The sequence below is a fragment of the Melanotaenia boesemani genome, chromosome 4, assembly GCF_017639745.1.
Source record: "Melanotaenia boesemani isolate fMelBoe1 chromosome 4, fMelBoe1.pri, whole genome shotgun sequence".
NCBI lineage: Eukaryota > Metazoa > Chordata > Actinopteri > Atheriniformes > Melanotaeniidae > Melanotaenia > Melanotaenia boesemani.
Genome location: NC_055685.1, coordinates 22,815,578 through 22,834,471, shown reverse-complemented (window position 1 = coordinate 22,834,471; position 18,894 = coordinate 22,815,578). Strand labels below are relative to the sequence as shown.

The 18,894-nt window shown below is 37.4% G+C and overlaps 1 protein-coding gene across 1 annotated transcript; it reads right to left on the bottom strand.

The window, feature by feature from the left end:
• Window positions 1-14,308: 14,308 nt before the first annotated feature.
• On the bottom strand, window positions 14,309-17,587 carry thumpd1 (THUMP domain containing 1). The gene is made up of 5 exons (XM_041982548.1): window positions 17,102-17,587; window positions 16,026-16,203; window positions 15,847-15,932; window positions 15,326-15,488; window positions 14,309-15,221 (listed from the first exon to the last, which is right to left on the bottom strand). Exons 1-5 carry the CDS (start codon window positions 17,306-17,308, stop codon window positions 14,878-14,880), a joined length of 978 nt encoding a protein of 325 aa, XP_041838482.1. The 5' UTR covers window positions 17,309-17,587; the 3' UTR covers window positions 14,309-14,877.
• Window positions 17,588-18,894: the final 1,307 nt, after the last annotated feature.

Sequence of the window (18,894 nt, the reverse complement as noted above, 5' to 3'; positions counted from 1 at the left end):
CTTTGAACGTTATAAGCAAGCTCTGACAGCTAACTTTGTGTTTCATACAAACATTTTCTAAGAGCTTACTTCCACTAACATATACTTAGATTCATGCATGAACTACAGTTGTGCATGGCGGGCTTATGCAGAAATGCCAACATTTAAAAATCCCAGGTTCCAGGTCTTTTAAGTAAGATCACACAGGTTTTTATTATCAAATGCATCAGATGGCAAAGAAGCCAATATACTATTACACAGTAAGATGGATTGTTATTGCTTGTCCACTGATGTGTACAATTGATCTAATGTATACAGTGGTCATATTTGAATAGAAAAGTATGTAATATTTCAATCAGTAAAACAAATCCACCCATCAGATTAATTTACCAGAGTACAAATTTCTTCACCCCTTTCTTCTCTTCCTCCTTGAAATGCAAGTATCTTGAAATGTTTACTAAAACGAAATTATTTTGGTATTACCCTCAATGGCTGTCATTATTTTAGATAAAATATTAAACGGATTTTATCGATCATAGCGGTTCTACCCCTCACAGTTCTATATTAGTGTAGCAAAAAATACGCCCAAGAGCGACCCTGGTGGTTAAAATAGGTCATTACACAATTTAACAAAGTAAAGGACATTGCCATATAAACGGAGCCTTTAAAGACACTAATTACAAGTTATTATATTTATATTGAGCTAAATGAACCACATATTGCTAAACGGAAGAATAAAGAATGATGCTTTTGTTAAATAAATACAACATCAAGATACAACAGTAGATATTCATCTTAAGCAGGTACAAATCTCTTCGCTCTTTAAACTGGTCTGAACGCGAGACAAATCTAAAGCAACTCACATGTTAACAAAGCGACTTACCTTTCCAACTTTGTGCAGGTGATCAGCTTCAAAAGCCTGTATCCACAGACAGAAAGGCTGACAGGACAGAGGGAGCACGCCGCTGCCGACACCTGAGCATCCTCCTTGTCACTCTCCCCCACCGGGCTGTCAGTCATTCAGGAGCACGAGCTGCCAGCGGATTGTGTAAGTGTAAGTGTGTGTGTGCGCGAGTACGTGTGTGTGTGTTTGAGGGAGGGATGGAGAGAGGGAAAGGGAGGAGAGACAGCCATTTAATATGAACGGAGATGTAAAGTGAATGTCATGTTTTTATATTATGTTTGGGGAAACCACAAAGATATCTGAAATAATTGACATAGAATAAAATGTTAAAACTTTAATTTGCTATGAGACTAGAATTGACTGTTTACAAGCTCAACATTGAAACTTTACTTATAGGGCTCTTTTCTTAATTAAAAGACTAAGACAACATTCATTTTGTGCCTTATATTAAAAGCAGTAAAACCAGCACAAACCCTTCTTGTAAAACTGTAGATCCAACCGCTGCAGCAATATACCAGTGCCCAGTGCCTGACCCGATTTAACAACTTGAGTGTTGGGCTTAAACTCTGACAGTTAATCAGTGACTAAATGTGACATTTATCTAGTTTTGATCTGGGTGTGTTGAAAACTTAAATTTGCAGAATCAAAGTTATCAATAACATGATAATTATTATTAATGCTACGTCTGCTATTAGTAGCTATAGTGTATTTACTGTTGATAAATTTGGAGAATATTGCCCCTGAAACACATGATACATTGTAACTCACCATCCCTTGTGTCAGGACAGTAATCTCAAGCGGGGAAGGTCAGGATCTGGTGGCTCAGGTGAGATCCAGTCACCTGTCCTCATCTTTATCCGACGATGGATAGGTTGCTTCTCCATGGCAACCCGAAGCTAGGAAATGATGGCAATAATAATAACAGTGCACAAAAATGAGCCAACTGTGCAGTAGAAACCTTTCTGGCTTTACATCAGTGATGTAGATCATTTTCATGGAGTAATAATAATTATTATTAATAAGTAATAATTATTAATAATTAATTATTATTATTAATAGCAATAATTACAATAACATAATTAATAATTCAGTAGTACATTAATAGTGCATAATGTCAGCTGTAGAATACACATTAGCATTTATTGTATATTACAATATAATAGTTAATATTTTCCAATATTACTGTGATGTAGCACAAATGTATCCTTTAAGGTTTATTTAAGGATACATGTTGCTGTACTGACCTGAAAAGGACAGTAAATTCATTTGTGTGCACATTTCTCTGTTCGACATTTCTTTTCTTTTGTTTTAATGCCTCAAATTTACTGTGGCCCTGGTGTGCAAAACACAATGACATAAAAAAAGACAAAAAGCATGTCAGAAACAGCAAATTTCAAGACACGACAACAAATTATAAAAACATTTTACATGAAACAAAATGTGGGGACAGCATTCCTCTATTGGTGCAGAGCCCAGGTCTACTTTTCTATTAATGTTTCCTGAAAGTTCACTGAACTGTGTTTTCATAAATGTTGGGTTCTTTGTTTTGTTGTTGCGCTTTATGAATATTTGAATGCTTTGATCCATTCGTAAGTCACAAGAGGCACCTAAACTTTTTCTACTGAGTCATGTCCACAGACACATTTATTACATTATAACTGGTTAATGTTAGGAGTTAAAAAGGAAACCATCATGGCTTATGTGTTATATTGCTGTAGTAACGTGTTGCATCTGAACATCCTTTTGCTGGGTTACTATCTGATAAGTACCTAGACACGTGAACCACATGTCCTACAGAAACACATCACCTTAAAAGTCACATTTTCCCTGAGACTAGGCTGTTTCTGAAATGAAATTTTTCTGAAAAGTATTTTCTGTTTTGTTACTATGTCTTGTGAAATGATGTTTCTGTTGCATATTTGCAGTTTCTGTTGTGTATGTGGACAATAAGAGTTCTAACAAAGTCTTCATACCTAGGTCTGTAATTAAGAAATACTCACATCCACTGTGCAATCATCATTTTTATGCCTTGAATTCAGCCGTTGGCCGTCTTTGTGTCCATATTTGGACAAGAGAGTTGAGCTAGAAAGGGATTCTTGAAAGCTGATGAGACAAAATTACCCTTTTTGAGGAATAATATTTATTTAACTATGAAATTATTTCCAGAGGAATTATGAAATTTACTGAGTTTTTGAACCGTATGTATCAAAGAAATTGATGCTATTTGAATGTCAGCTGGAACCAGAGATATTTTGGAAACAAAGCCTAGCTGCTGTCAGTGATATTATACTTCAGGTTAATTCCACAATAGCGCTACATCTGACAATGAATGACTTTGTCTATTTCTTACATACAGGCTATGAGGGTAACCCCTTAGCTATGAGCTGATGGCCTCAAATGTTACTTCAATCAGCTCTGAGTATGCTCACTCTGAGGTAAGTGAATGCGTGGGCAATGAACAAAAAAAAGTGGAGCTGAAATAAAATGAGTCACCATGGCAATGGGTAAATAAAGAGCATCAACTCAATTTTAATTCAGTGAAGCTACAAATGTAAATGTGCACTGGTGCAGACCTTCAAATCTATCTACTATACAGAGTCAACTGAAATGAAGTACAACGAGATGACAGGTCTGTCTGGAAACAGGCAAAAATAAAGTGGAACTCAGCAGGGTTTATATGCGCAATACCAATATTTCTTATATGTTCATTAAACCTTGACCTGATGGAGGAAAAAATGTAGGTGACAGTGACATACTGTAGTTTTTCTTGAGCCTGTGATAATAATGTCATTATCTTACCCAGTATTTATGACTTTAAGTGATTTGCAGTTGGAGAGTCAAAGTATAAATGAGATGTTTTTGAAATGTTAAGTGCTGTGAAGTATAATGCTCCTCATTTTGTTGTTGTCATCTGGTTCTGTAGTTGTTTTTTGCACCTCAGGGGCAGTGTTAAGAGCAACAGCAGTCATCTCATATTTTCACATATTGATAAAGATTTAAAAATTTTGGCCAACATCTTAGTTGGTTAAGAATACACAATACTATGAGATCAATATTTTTCCCCTTGTAAACACATACAATACAGAAATAATAAATATACACTACACCATGCTGCATGATGGGACAAGAGCACTGTCTTGTTAGGAATAATCTCCATTACCTCAGTTTTAAACCATTTGTGCCTGGTTAAATTTGGTTGTCTCTGGCTAAAAGTGGTCAAATCTAGTGGAGTAATGAAGAGGTGGAGAAAGAAAAAAGGAGAATGATGATGGACCTAAAGTAAATAAATTGCATCTGTAAATGCAAGATCTGCTAATTAACAAGCTGATGCTGTGCCGAAATCTGATCCCTAGAAAAATCGGACTCCTGTTTTTTTTGTCAAATTTATTTAAGCAAATAAACTATAGTTCAAAATAAACACAGAAATATTTTTCTTTATTTTTTTAGAATCACATTTAGTGTTAATGTGTCACTATATTGATAAAAAACAGATGTGCTTTAATATTGAATCTCCTTAAAATGTGTTTTTTTTTTTTGTTTTTTTTTACATACAGTGGACAGTTATCTTTAGCCGTGAGTTTTGAGGATAAGAAATGGACTAAAATTTAAGTTTATTGGGTGATTGTATTTTGAAGTTAGAATTTAGGGTCTGTGCTTACAGAAGACTGTATCGGAGCACAAATACAGTATGGCATCTAAACAAACTGACTCCATCTTCACATTTTCTATTAACCCTAAACATTTCAAGCAATTAAAATGTCTTTAAACAGATAATTAGAGTGAAATTGTTCAGCCAGAGATCCAGAGATGAGTTTCAGGGTAACGTAATGAAGACGGCCAGCAGGTTGTGTAGAAAATGACAACATCCCTGATAAACAGACTTTACAGTCGAGCCAAACATGCTTCATTATGGAAATGCATTCACATTACTTTGGCCAATTTTCTCAACAGTCAACACACACTCATAAACAGATATACACGCTGCACCTGCATGCACAGCTTCCTGTGGCAACAGGCTGGCGTTGTTACGGCTGCTGCAGTGTCCCCCGAGACAATAAGGAAAGAGGGAGGGAGACAAAGAGAGAATACTGACGAAGATGAACTTGACCTTTACGATGTCTTGGTGAGGAGGTGTGGGGGGCATGTAGCTACTTATGAATCTATAATGAATCTCCACAATGTATGTGTGTGTGTGTGTTGCTGAGGTCTGAGCTCTTAGCTGAAGAAAGGTCATCACACAAGGGGGGCACTATACACCTGGCCCTCACCCCGCATCCATCTATCTATCCATCTATTTGTCTTTATACTTGAGAAAGTAAGTGCTGAATAGCTTCAGGTGTTTTATGAGGAGGTGTTTGTGCTTCACTGTGCTCCTGTTATTTTTTCTGTTCAACTGTGTTAATTTGTTTTTCTTCTGGAAGATTGGGCATGTACAAATAATGAGAGACACTTATGGTTTTCTCTGGTTAATATTAAACCACAGGTCTTTTGTACGTTATTAAAGCAGGGAAAGAGCAGGTGTTATTTTAGCTTAATAGAGTTTTTCTCATTCTTTTTATCAGTTGAGTTTTTATAGCTCTGACATGCCTAAATGTGTGTGGAAAAAAGCCTATATTCAGCGTAGATAAAGTCAGAAACTCTTTTAACTAGAGGAAAAATAGAAGTGATTTAGGGATGCTCCATGACAGACAGACAGACATACAAACTGAAAACATCACTTATACAGGTGATAAATGCATTGAAAAAAGTCATGTTTAATTATTTAATTAATAAAAAAAAACTGTCAATAGTCATCAGGTTAGTTTTGCAGCAGTTCAAAGTGTGTTGAATGTTTGTGCTTCAGTCTGCTAAAGCATAAGAACAACCTAAAACAGAAACCATCTTGAGTTTTTATCAATTTAAATTGCTCTCAGATTAATATTGTAATTTAAAATCCAGTCTACTGAGAATTTTCGAGGTATTCTGCATCTTTAATGGTTTTATACACACCATACACTGATCTGACTAATAAACAGTCATGTTCTTTTGCTGCTGTTAAAGCTCAACTGGTACAATGAAAGAGGGACGAGGCTGCTTCCACAATTCAACTCGTCAAACTCTGTCAATTATGTGATGAAAATAACTTCCAGTGATGATAAAAGTAGTTCATCAGTTCTTAAATTGAGCCAGGCCCCCTGGACTACTGATATGGGGCTTTTTGTCAGTGAACTGGTCCAGCTCAGGGGTCCTTTTGTTGCAGCTGCCACAGCAGATTTGGACGTCTGTACGGAGGCCTGTCAGAAACAGGCTTATCTCTTGGGGGCCTCCCAGCACAAAGACCCATTTAGATACTCACAGAGAGTGAAATCTTCATTATGTACCTCTTGAAATATAAACAGAATTTTGCTCTTTAAGAAAATTAATTGAGGACAATCATTGTTTACTAAAAAAAAATTTAAAACACAGGGCAAGAATACTTGTACAGTGGATTTTATGTGTTCGATATATAATAAGTAGGCACATTTTGGATTGGTTAATTAGACGTGAACATCATAATAAAGCCGTGAATGGCAATCAGAGTTACAGTTCATGTCTATAACCCTTATTTTGTCTGACATCTTTGTTCTTAGTTTTCTTAAAAAGTTTCAGGTTATACAAGTAGACTTAAAACTGAGAAATTAAGTAAATATATGATCAGTATTTTCATCCGCCCATCTAGTTATCATCTATCCATCCATCCATCTGTTGGCCTTTCCCAGCCATGCCTGTAGTAGGAGTGTCAGTATATCTGCCATGGCGTCCTGCTGATGTGTATTGTGATGGAGTTGAATACTCCAGCTACCAATATGGCCTGCACCAATACTGGATTAGCCACAGTGGATTAGCTGGCTGCCCTCCTGCTGCTTATTCAAATATTGTTTCACGTATTGTCATCATAGGGGCAGAGCTGTGGCCCAGGAACCCACAAGCTACAGAATATTGTCAAAGAAAGCCAGAAAAAATGTCTTTGCTTCCATTTTCCCACAAAAGCGTCTAATTTCATCTTTCAGCGAATGTGGAATTTGGACCACTGAGGATTTGGTGAAATTGTCAGTGGGTTCGGAGAGCATCTGTAGCACTGGAAGAGGAAGAAAAAGACGATGGAAAGATGATGGAAAGCAAAACCCAACTAAGGCCAAAACAGGCATGAAAGCTTGCCTTGATCTTTGATACATGGTGTTTTTCTTTTCTCTCCTCTCCCTTTCTCTCTTTCACCCTCACACATACACTTGGGAGTCAAGGCAATTGATGTGCTGCCTTTGATGGCAAAGAGAGGCCTATATTAACAGCCAAAAGACCATGATGAAAGGGCTGAGAAAAAGAAGGAAAATGGGTAGAAAATGTGATATCAAAAAGAATGGCAACTCGTGATAAATACTTCGGATGGAGTGATGGTAACCAGACATCGGGGTGTTGAGGGTTGGAAGGTTTAACGGCAGCGAAGGAAAGACTAAGGTAGACGGAGAGCTTACCGTGTTAGCCCGACGGTAGTGATGGCTGAGGTTGGCGTGGTGGTTCCACTATGTAGTACTGATGGTCATCCTTTAGAATGGGGGAAGGAAATACACTTGCTGCGTGGCCTTGGTTTCTCCTGGTGATTCGGAGGTATGGACGCCAGTGGACGTCCCATTGCAGAAGCAGTCGCCATCTTTGTCCCGTTGTTGTCTTGGATATCCTCTCCTGCGTCTTCATCCCTCCCTCTTTCCTTTGATCATGCCTCCCTCCCTTGCTCTCTGCCGTATGACATCATCACGCAGCGTTATCGACAAGCATCAAAGAACCTCTGGGCAGGACTGTGTGCCTGTCGGTCTGTGCATTTGAAAGGGGTGTAAATATGGAGCAAAAAGAGTGCTGTAACCCCCTGCTACTCACATCGACTGCTTTCCTCTCCCTGCAGATGGATGGTGTATTAGGCCAATACAAAACTATACGCACACACCCACACCACCCATCTCTTAGATGGGTGTATCTCAAGGCCCCCTGCTGTGCCTGCAGTGTTTGATGACGTATTTAAATAGCTTCATTCATTCCCAAAGCTCAGCCCTGTTCTTCCATGTCTATTTCATCATTCTTATCCATCTCTCCAAGCTGTTGCAGCAAACAAAAATGTCATTTTTGGCTAAAGACAACACCCCTTGCATTGCCACCCCTCCTTAGTCTCGCTTTTAACTTTCATCCCCTGCTTTGTCTTACCTCTTACAGCTGGTCAGTACCATTTCCAATCCTGTTAAAGTTGTATGTCCTATTAGGGAACCCTTCTGTGTGTCTGACATCTGCCTGAAAATCACATATACATGTTTCACTGTCACACTCTCAATCCTCTGTGGCAGCTGTTATCCAGTCCAATAAGATCTTCCTTCAAAAAACACACATGATTAGCAACAGAATGAAGCGTCTTTGTCCAACCTGAATGTACCAGCAACTTCTACTCTAATCAACATGTCAGTGACACACAGTGCATTTACATAACACTTACTGTATTCACAGTAGTAACCACAAGCACAGTGACAGTGAAGTTGGGAAAAGAAAATGTTTTAAAGTTTTCAAACTAAGCAGCACACTTCATGATAGTAAGATTGTAAGCTGTTATTTTACATGATGTTTTAAATGTGAATTATTTTTAGCTTACTCAAACCACACATAGCAGTTTCTACTGCTCTAGCTTACATCATCATCTCTTGGTCATAAGTATTATAGTATGCTTTATTTATTCAAACTTACAAAGACTCACACAAGAAAGATCACATACAGGAGTGAATTAGAAAAGTTGGGGAAAATTTGAAGGAAAGACTGAATGCATTGTAGGAGGAGAGCGGTGGAAAAACACACATATTTCTTTTAAAAAAAATCCATGTCCAACTCAAGATAGTGTTTAATCTTAAACATTAAGCTTAAACTCATTCTTTGATTAGATTTAGGTCATAAAATCCAATTGATTAGGTGGAATGAGTAAGAGAAGTAAAGATTCAAAGGCAGGATATATGGACAGAGGTAAAAGCCCAATCCAAATCTGCACAGGAAGGCAGTGGGCAAATCAAATAAAATAGGCAAGTGGTTGGCACAAAGCAATATTTAGAAACAGTAAAAAGTCCAGAAGTATAAGGAAACCTAAGGGGAAACCCAGAAAACATAGCTAAAATCTGTAAAAAGAACAATGGGGACATAAACAGATGAACAGCGAGAAAGTTAGACTTCAGAAACAACATGATGACCCAGTGACTGAAAGCTGAGCGAGACCAATATTTGAGTGACTAAGGAGCGATTTTAAAAAGCTTAATTTCCTTGATTACTTGGTGAATCCTGCCTAATCTATTAATGAAAAAGCTCAGCAGAAAACCTTAAAGTGAAATAAATCACAAATCAAAAAGTTGTATTTGTGTTTTTACACATAATTAAAAAAACAAAATGTTTTAGAAAACATTTAGTTTTCCATTCATAGATCTGCATCATCATTTACTTTATTAAAATGAAATTTAAATTTGTATAGTTTAGCTATATTTGATTGTGTAAATTAAAAAGCTGATTAATGAAAATTCTACATAACCAGAAGTTATATATTTGTGTTAATAATGACATGACAGCTCATTTAGGCTTAACTACGGTTAATAAAATTACCCCCCCAAACAGCAGAACCAAACAAGTCTCATTAATGCGGCCTTGATCTGCTTCCGCCTGAGGACTAGTTAAGAGAAATAACAAAAGAATTTAAGACAATTAAGGTTTGTAGTCACAAAGTTGATGTCCAGATCATGCTTCCTCTCAGGACTGCTGCCCTTCTGCCTGCCCTCTGTTTTCTATTCACGCTGTCATTCTGAGCGCTGCCCTTCTGCCTCTCTGCCCCCACACCGCCTCCCCTGTCTAACTAATTGTCAAGGTTCTTGTTACTATTATGCTTAAAAGCGTCTCTCTACTGAAAAAGCTGCTCAGTTATATGGAAAGTACCTTCAGCAAGGATTATAAGACTGATGGTAACAACTGAGCATACACAAGTGTGTATGGAAGAAAACACTCTTCTTTCCATTGTGGTTTTTCTCATCAGCTCCACAAACTGTTCCTCAGCTTTCCTCATAAAATCAACACTTCTTTCTCTCATCCACATAAAAATCACATATAAGTCATTTACATTCAAACGGCAACACCATTGCAGGTATTAAGGAAACTAATTTCACAAAATTAATAGCTCTGCTTAAAAAAATGCCCACTTACTTCCTTCACAAATTACTTCCCATAATCCCAATCAACTAAATCCGTCTGCTGATTGCTCGCCTTCTGGGAAGACAAACGGGAATGTTTGGAATCAATATGAGCACTCTTGGCCTACCTGTAAGATTGTTGGGGTGACAGCTCATAGCAGCAAGCTGACAGCCTGTTGAGGGTTGATAAGCATTTCTCATTACTGAACCGCATTCACACAGCCAGAGCCACGCATGTAATACACATACAAACACACACAATCTCTCAGAGAAACAGATGTCCTCCAAAATATATGCCGTCATTGCAAACAATAGAAATAAATATATAAATAAATGAATAACCTACTGATTTGTGAATCAGTTTACCTCGCATATGAAAATAGAGGGGACATCTGGTGATTTTATATGCTGAGACATACCTTGAGGGGATGGACAAAATTAAAGAAAAGTCTTCAGTGCACAATAGCTGTGCATTAAAATTACAGTTTGGCAAGGCTTACAGTTGCTTTTTGTTGCAGCAGACATACACATGGATTTAACTCAGTGGTCAATTTTGAGGTTTTAATTTGCTATCAGGCAAACACCACATTTAGTGTGTTTTAGTGTGTCGACGTTAGTCTGTTTAGCGAAGACCTAATGAATTACCAAACAAATACAGCTCTGCTGCCACTTTGCAAACAGTCCCACAAATCTTTTTGTTTTGTGTGAACTGCTGACATATCATGTGCTTAGAACTGATGTACAATCATATTTCCTTAACAGTGGTTTAATTTGATAGCAAAAAGGACTACATAACAAATATCAAAACTAATATTTTTAAATGACAGTTATTTAATTTTTATCATGATGCTAGAAACCGTTCTTTACCATGTTTACCACTGTGTTGCATTAACTATAAAGTAACAAAACTGTCAGGGAACTGAGGTTTTTATTGTGTCATTTCCCCCTATTCTTGCTTGATTTACAACCTCAATTTCCAAAAAGTTGGCATTCTGTGGAAAGTGTAAACAAAAACAGAATGCAATGATCAGCAAATCTTATAAAGAAACGTTATAGTTACATTTTATGCTATTTTTTTTGGAATAAGGATTACATTTACTTATGAATATATTGTTAAAGGGAATTCATACGTTTTGAGAACAAATTTTAGGGGCTGTAATATTTTATCTACTTGTAAGTAAGTGGAAGTAGACCTCCAATCGCTGACGAGCTCCAAAACTTAGCAATTTGAGCCTCAGCATGTTCTGAACTGAGTACGGAAGCCACAGTTGTGAGGGGATTGTGGCCATTGTTTGGTTGAAGTGAGACAAATGAGACCCAGGAGAGCACTACTTAGCTACTCATAAAGGTCAGATATGGAGCAACACCAATGGATGCTAATCCTGACCCCAGGGACTGTGTGCACATGCGCCTGAGGATGTAATTGTTTCACAAGGCTGTGACATTTAAACCTGAGTGTACAATCCTGTGTGGCAGAACAGTGTGTACGTGATGTACACCTTTGGCTGGAAACTAGAGTACTTTAATGCCCACAGAGGTTTAATTAGTCACTGCCTTGGGGGGAAATTAAAACATCAGAGGCTATTTTTGAATGTACTCAACCCCATTTGGCTATTACTTTAAAAACTCTGTTCAACCTCCCCCCAAAAGTATTTTTGATTTAATTGTAAAGTTTCAATTGTCGTTATGAGTTCTAAACTTTTAGACACATGGAAATATATATATATATATGTGTGTGTGTGTGTGTATGAATAAACAGATTATCAGGATGAGAATTTCAGCTGACGACAGACATATCATTAAAAGCATTGCTGTGTGTTAGTGTTCAAGTAGGCTACTTACACACTCTAATTGGTGTTTTACTAATAATACACTGAGGCTGAGATTTTTCCCTTTGCATTGGAGCTACAGGCTTGTCAGCAGGTCGTAGTGAGTGGGCCACCTGAGAGCTGGCAGAAACGCAATTTGCGAGTTTTAGCGGAATGTGGAGGAGATAATGATTGGCAGGTCACAACAACAGTTCAGCCAGAGTGTAATGAGCAGAAAAAGGATTCACAAATCAGTTAATGCATGTGTGTGTGTGTGTGTGTTTACGTGACAGAGGTAGACAACATGGAGTGGAGGTTCTTAATATTAATTACCACCGCTGCAGTGTATCCAAGAATTGCAGCCTGTTAAAAATAGACCCTATTTTTTCATTTTAGTTTCTCTTCATTATAAACATTCAATTTTAATTGGTCTGTCCATAAACCTACAAACAATGGCTGCTTTGGGTATTGCATTGTAATGCATATTCTGATTTAAACATGCGCTACACCCCAAACTTGAACCAATATTGACATCTGGCTGCACATTTCTAGAAGAGATTTTTCTTCCCAGTGCAGGTACATGTTTTGAATGCATATTAACCTGATGTTAGCCTGAAGCTCAGTAGCAGTGCTAATCTAGTTATAGTATTACTAGATTATTTTTAAGTAACTAAGCCAGCTTTATCTATATAGCACCTTTCACAGACACTCATCACAAAGTGCTTCACGTGAGCAGATAAAATTCACAACAACCTAAAATTCACAAAATAAAATACACGGAGAAAAAAAGGCTCATAATAGCTGAGGAATAAAAATAAATTCAGCTGCTTTTAAAAAATATCCACAGAGTCCAAACTACATAAAGATAAAGGTAGATCATTCCAGTCTGGGAACTACTGCTGGGAAATATCAGTCTCCTCCAGTCCTACAATCTCTAATCTTGAAGAGATTAAACATGTGTTATCATCTCTACAGTCACTTTTTGACAAAATTGTTCTGAGTTTAACAATGATCCTCAGATGAAAAGAGTTGTTTCTTATGAAATGTTTTGAGTGATGTTGTAGAGATAGTTATCACAGCAGTGTTAGTGAGTGTGTGTTAGAGCGAAGAAAACAATTTCCTTAGTATACAGCCCCCCTGGTAAAGTCTAGCTCTGCCACTGAAAAACAGTGCTGTGCTTTTTGCATCAGTGGTTTTCCAGTTACATGCGCTTCAATCTGGAATTGCACATTTCCACCTCACAGTCATACAGTCTGGAAATTATAAAAGGCATTAAATTTAAAACCCCTTTTTCAAAATGAACAAATACCTGCCTGACATGTTCAGATTTGTCAATAGTGCAGTATCTGAAGTGGTTAGAATGACTAGATAGAACAGGGGTTTTCAAACTTTTTCAGAAACAACCCCCAACATAAGATGCATTGGTCTTCGCGACCCCCACCCCCACCCAACAACTTATTGTGTGATGGATCAAATGGGTCATCTTGCAGCCATCCTCTAAATGTAAGACCGAAAAACTGTCAGAATCGTCAAAAATATTGAGGATAAAGTGGTTTTTGGTTTACCGCTGTGACACCTACATACCCAAAATCAGCTTCTCAAATTCATGATACATGTCGAATTCAGATTTTTAATATGACGTGTACTAACTTTGTTGTTTATGAGTTAATGTGTTAAAAATGTAGGTGCTAATTTTAAATTATATGGCAACCCCTTTAAATTATCTGGTGACCCCCAGTTTGAAAATCACTGAGATAGACTATCAGATTTATTCAACATTTTTTGTTAAATTGCTCACCCATAAATATATGCAGTAGATACTAAGACAAGCATTTCCAGGAAAAATGTAGTTTTAACACCATCTTGTGGAATAAACTAAAACTACAATTAACTATGCTTGATTGAAATATTTTCAATATGTCAGCACAGACCGATAATCAGTCTCATGGTTGGTGTCTAATGACCAGAATAATATTTCTGCAGTGTGTCATGATAGCACAGTTCACCTTTGACCTTTCAAAATAAAAGGCATTACTTTATTTTTTATATTTTTACTATTTGTGTACATTTTTGTCATAATTGTGGTTTATAAACTGTTTATACAAGTGATTTCAGAGTAAAACTGAATATCAAATTCCAAATAGTTTTATCACCAGGTTTTTGTGAATGTTTGTTTCAAATTGAAAAAAAGAATCACTTTAATGCTTCCTGGGAAACTCAGCACCATGTAAAGCAAGATAAAGCAAGAGTATGTAAAGTGCAAAGCAAAGAATGAGCTGATAAACTTATATATATATATATATATATACATTTTTTTTCAAATGTAATTTTAAGACTTCTTTCTTCTTCCCTACTTCAGTCACTACAACATGACACCAAAATATATGTGAAGAACATGAGCGAAGTCAGTCACACAGGTGGCTTTAATCAAGGACTGGTTTGGAAAATAACTGTTACAAAAAGCAGTAAGTTATTACATATGACCAAAATCAAGAATGTGAGATGACAGAATTATCCATGGATTTTTATTCAGTGTTATTTAAGGGGCTGTCTTCTCCTATAACACATCTGATGTGACACACCCGTTAACCTGAGAAAAGTACCTTTTTCTTAATGCAAAAACATCTAAATTAGAGTGATATTAGATCTAAAATTTATATTCAGGGTTTTGAAAGAAAATACAACTTTAAAAAAAATAAAAACAACTTGTGGTATGTTGGAAAATGCTGATATGTTTAGTTCATTTAAAACCACTGCTTCAGAAATGGACAACTCTGTGAAGCTGGTTATCTTTGCACAACAGATATCTTCATGAACATATATTTAAAAGAAAAAAAAAGTGTTCTTGACTCATGTCAACCTCAGCATTTTGAAAAATAATGTTTACAGTCCAAAAAGAAGAAAAAGAAAAAAAAATCAACAGCACTACAACATAAAACATTGTAAGTTGACGTCTAATTAACAGGATAATTCTTTAAATGTCGGCTTTCATTCCCCCCCCACCATCTCCCTTAACAACCTCCTTGTCCTGTGACACACTTTTGTCCTCCTCTTCTTCATCTTTCCGCACTTCCTTCTCTGTCTCCCCTCCGTTGCATTTTGCTTTTTGCTCGATTGTGCTTGTATCTGTTTTTGCTGCGATCGCATCAGACTTGGGAACATCTTCTTTTACTACTTCCTGAACATTGTACTTCCTGTACAGTGTATAGTCTTTAACCACACTGATGCAACACACAGCCTTGATGACCTCCACAATGATTGTCAGCTCAGGGTTTGTCAAATCCACCTTGTTTTTAGGGTTCAGCTTACCCACCAGACCTGCAAATCCAAAGGAAAGGTCAGTTTTTCTGTCTCTTTCTTCTTTCCAGCAGGACTGCAACAGACATGAAATGCTTGACTATAACATGGGCTGCGAGTCTTACCTGCAATAGATTTAATAATTTCATCTCTCTTGTTGTGGCTGCTGTTGCGAGCCTTAAAGGCAATCTGGTAGGTTGCACACTTTGGGGCTTTGAACCAAGGCTCCAAGAATGTGCTCAGGTATTTCACCATGTCTTCCTGGAAAGCCTTGCATGTTCCAGTTACCTGGTGGAAACAAAAACGCAGATAAGAAACCGATCTATTCTGGTAAATAACACAAGCCCTAGATATATTAATGTCTAGGGATTAAAGGTACAGTGGACAGGATTTAGTAGTGAAGTTGCAGACTGCAACCAACAGAATATCCCAGCTTCCAGTTTGACCTCCCAGTGATATATGAGAAATTATGGTGGCCACAGCAAATGTGAAACATGCAAGAAGGACACTTCATAGTGATGCAGCATGGACTCACATCATCTGTAGACATAAAGATCTCACTCTAAGGCAAAAATTAAGATGAAATTTTTACTTTAACGACATTAAAAATATCAGTGTTAAACTGCAGTGAATTTTAGCTTCTCACTGGCAGCATTCGAAGGATCACACGTGACTTCTTCTTCTTGGTGGTATGGAGATCAGACAGGATGTGATGAACCAGTTTGTCAGATTCTAGGACAGAAAACAAAACCTGTAACACACAATAGCTACAAAAGCTGAATCATCTGGCAGTACTTTTTTTTCCAGCACATTTTAAATTCTTACCCAGATTTTGAGTTTTGATGAAGATGACATTGTTTGCTCCACTGTCAAGGGCCTGGAAGCGCCTTTCCTGTTTAGTTCCAGATGCTTGCAGTTGTGAAACCTCCTTCTTTAGAGCAACATCAACATCTTCTTCTTCAGCCTCCTCTTCTTCACTGCTGCTTCCATTGCTGTCTGACAGCTGTGATGGAAAGTGACATACTGTTAATACTAGGCTGATGGTAACTGTCCAGCTTTTTAAAAAGAAAAATAAATTAATAAAAATTTGTGAAACCAAGTAACTGTTTTTGTCAGTCTAGCTAAAAACAAATATGTTGCACATGTGTAACTGTTAATGAAAAAGTTAAGAAGCTGCAGGATGCAATTATTGACACAACTTTTGAACAAATACGTCTTATCAGATTTGGAAACTGAGTCCTTTTATTTACTTTTAAAGCGATGTGTTTTGCTTGAACAAATGCAACTTCACTGAAAGGTGTGGAGTTTCTGGTGCCAGGTGGGACATGAGCAACTTATCTTCTGGGCCCTGTGGGCTGTCGTTTTGCTTCTCTTTGAGTTTTCTCCCCACAGCTGCAATCGGATTGTCTGGAAACTGATGTTTCATTTGGTGGTCATCCTCACACACACACCGGCATGGCTGCCATGCTGACTGATCAAATATAATCAGGAGCAGTGTTCTAATATTAAGCTTTCTGAGTCTTGAGAGTTTTACATTTCAAACAATCAACTATGTATATCCTGTGTGGTATTTTCCCTTTCTAACGCATTTAAGTCACTTTTATTGCTGTAGTCTTTTGGAGTCGATGCAGAATTTCTAGAAGTGCATGAGTAAACTTTACAAAATGTAGTTGCAAATAAAAACACGAGATTTTATTATTAGAACTTAAGTCTTTGCCAAGGAGGGCAAGTGCCTCGCAAACTCTACAAGCCGTCTCTTCGTCCGTACTTTTAACCTTTGACATTCCTAGTCTCTGTTTCCGGTATACAAGTTGGTAGTCATCTGGGTTAATTGTGGCTTTTTACTTTAATTTCAAACACAGTACGTCTTGAAAAATGAAAACATTCACTTCCAGACTCACCTTCTCTGGCCCATAGATCTTGTCGGCGTATTCATTGAGCAGGTTGAAGGCCTCCGCCGTGCACTTTCTCTCGTTCATGTTGCATGTGATGAGGATTCCCTGCATGCCCACCTCCAGCTCCCGGGAACCCTTCCACCGCTTCTTCTGCTGATTGGCCACATAGCGCTTCTTGCTCCGTTTCCTAGACTCGTTCTGCACGGCTGACATGTTGCAGATACGCTTTCGAGCAGATATGCTATCGAATTCGCGAGTTTGAGCTCACTAACAGCCGGTTATGTCCTCGTTTTGTTTTTCTTCCTTGTGCTTTTTTTTTTTTTTTAGCGGTTAGCTCAGCGATTCAAGCTAAGTCGGAAAGCAGCAGCGTCTGAAATGTGAAAATCGTGAGAAGTTCATAGATTGGAGCAGCTTACTGTCCTCCCCTCTCATGTGTCGCTGGATCGATTAAAGACAACATTGCACGTTTGTTGGGTGTCATGTACGGCGTCTCAGAGAGGACAATAAGTGAGGCCAAACCAAAAAGCAAAATGAAGTAAAAACGACTTTATCATCATTAAGTAATTAATGAGTTCCAAAGGTGATTTAAATTAATATTTACTGTACAGCAACGCATATTGAACGACCACAGTTATATTTTTTATTGAATCTATGATTTCCTTATTAAACATAAATGTATTACAGATGTACAATACTGTGTAATGTTATATGTATGTAATGGGAAAATCTGCACAGATACCACTTAAAAGTTTTTCTCATTCTGATCTGTTCTGAGGTGTAACATTGTTTTTCTGCTTCCAATTATTTCCTGTCATTACACTCATCCATGGGTAGCATCTAAATTATGTGTATAAATGACTTCCTGCATCAGCAGTTTAATCTCATTCTGCAGAACTAACAAACAACTTTCTGTGCAGCTGATGGCGCTTTACTGCAAGAAATAAATTAATAAAAAAACATCTAAGTCTTTTTTTTTTATTATGACTCACTTCATAAATTTCCACAATATATGAAAGTTACAAATGCCAAAGTACATTACAGTGATGCGATATACAAGGCAACAAATACAAATTTTCTTTTTTGGCAATGTTTAAATTGACTTGGAAATGTCAATAAATAATTTGGAGGGGGGGGGGGCTGTTGTGGTCTAGATGCAAAAAATTGAACTTGTATGCATTTTCATAAATATAACAAAGGTTTCACATATCAGACACAGCATTTCAACGAATCGACCAGCTTGGTGGAATAATTCAGTCAAGGTGTTCATTCCAAGTCTTGTAGTTTTTCGGCAGGACCTGGTCTAATGTGCTCTGTGTGCCAAAAAAACAAAACAAAAAAACAACAAAAACAAAACAGAAAGAAAACAAACAAGAAAACAAAAACAAAACTACCCTTATTTGCATTTTCATCAAGAGAATAAAATGTTTCACAATTATAAATTGAACTGTGTGTTAGTGGATCCTCATGCTCTGTAGAATAATTCAGTACAGAACATCTTAAGTGGTAGTTTTTCAGCAGGATCTGGTCTAATGTGGTCTGGGACCCAGACTTTGGGTCCCCAAAAAGCAGTAGATTCGCCATTTTTGTTTTTCACAGATCTTAAGCTTCATCAACGTCAGGCTCTGAACATTTATTCCACGCTCATAGGGAGTTGAAAAACTAAACGGCCTGTTGTTATTTACCTTATTTAAATGACGGCATGTCGTTTCAGACTGTATACATGGTCACGTGCTCATGTGCAAAGACAGAGAGAGGTACTGATGTTTACAGCTACAGTACTCACCAGCATCTCTGCTCCA

Bases quoted from the DNA above. Each gene is read 5' to 3' on its own strand.
- thumpd1 (XM_041982548.1), bottom strand. From the start codon at position 17,308: ATGTCAGCCGTGCAGAACGAGTCTAGGAAACGGAGCAAGAAGCGCTAT. The intron at 16,204-17,101 runs GTGAGTCTGGAA...TTTCCATCACAG, and splicing joins AGATCTATGGGCCAGAGAAG to CTGTCAGACAGCAATGGAAG. The intron at 15,222-15,325 runs GTAAGACTCGCA...TTGGATTTGCAG, and splicing joins AATTATTAAATCTATTGCAG to GTCTGGTGGGTAAGCTGAAC.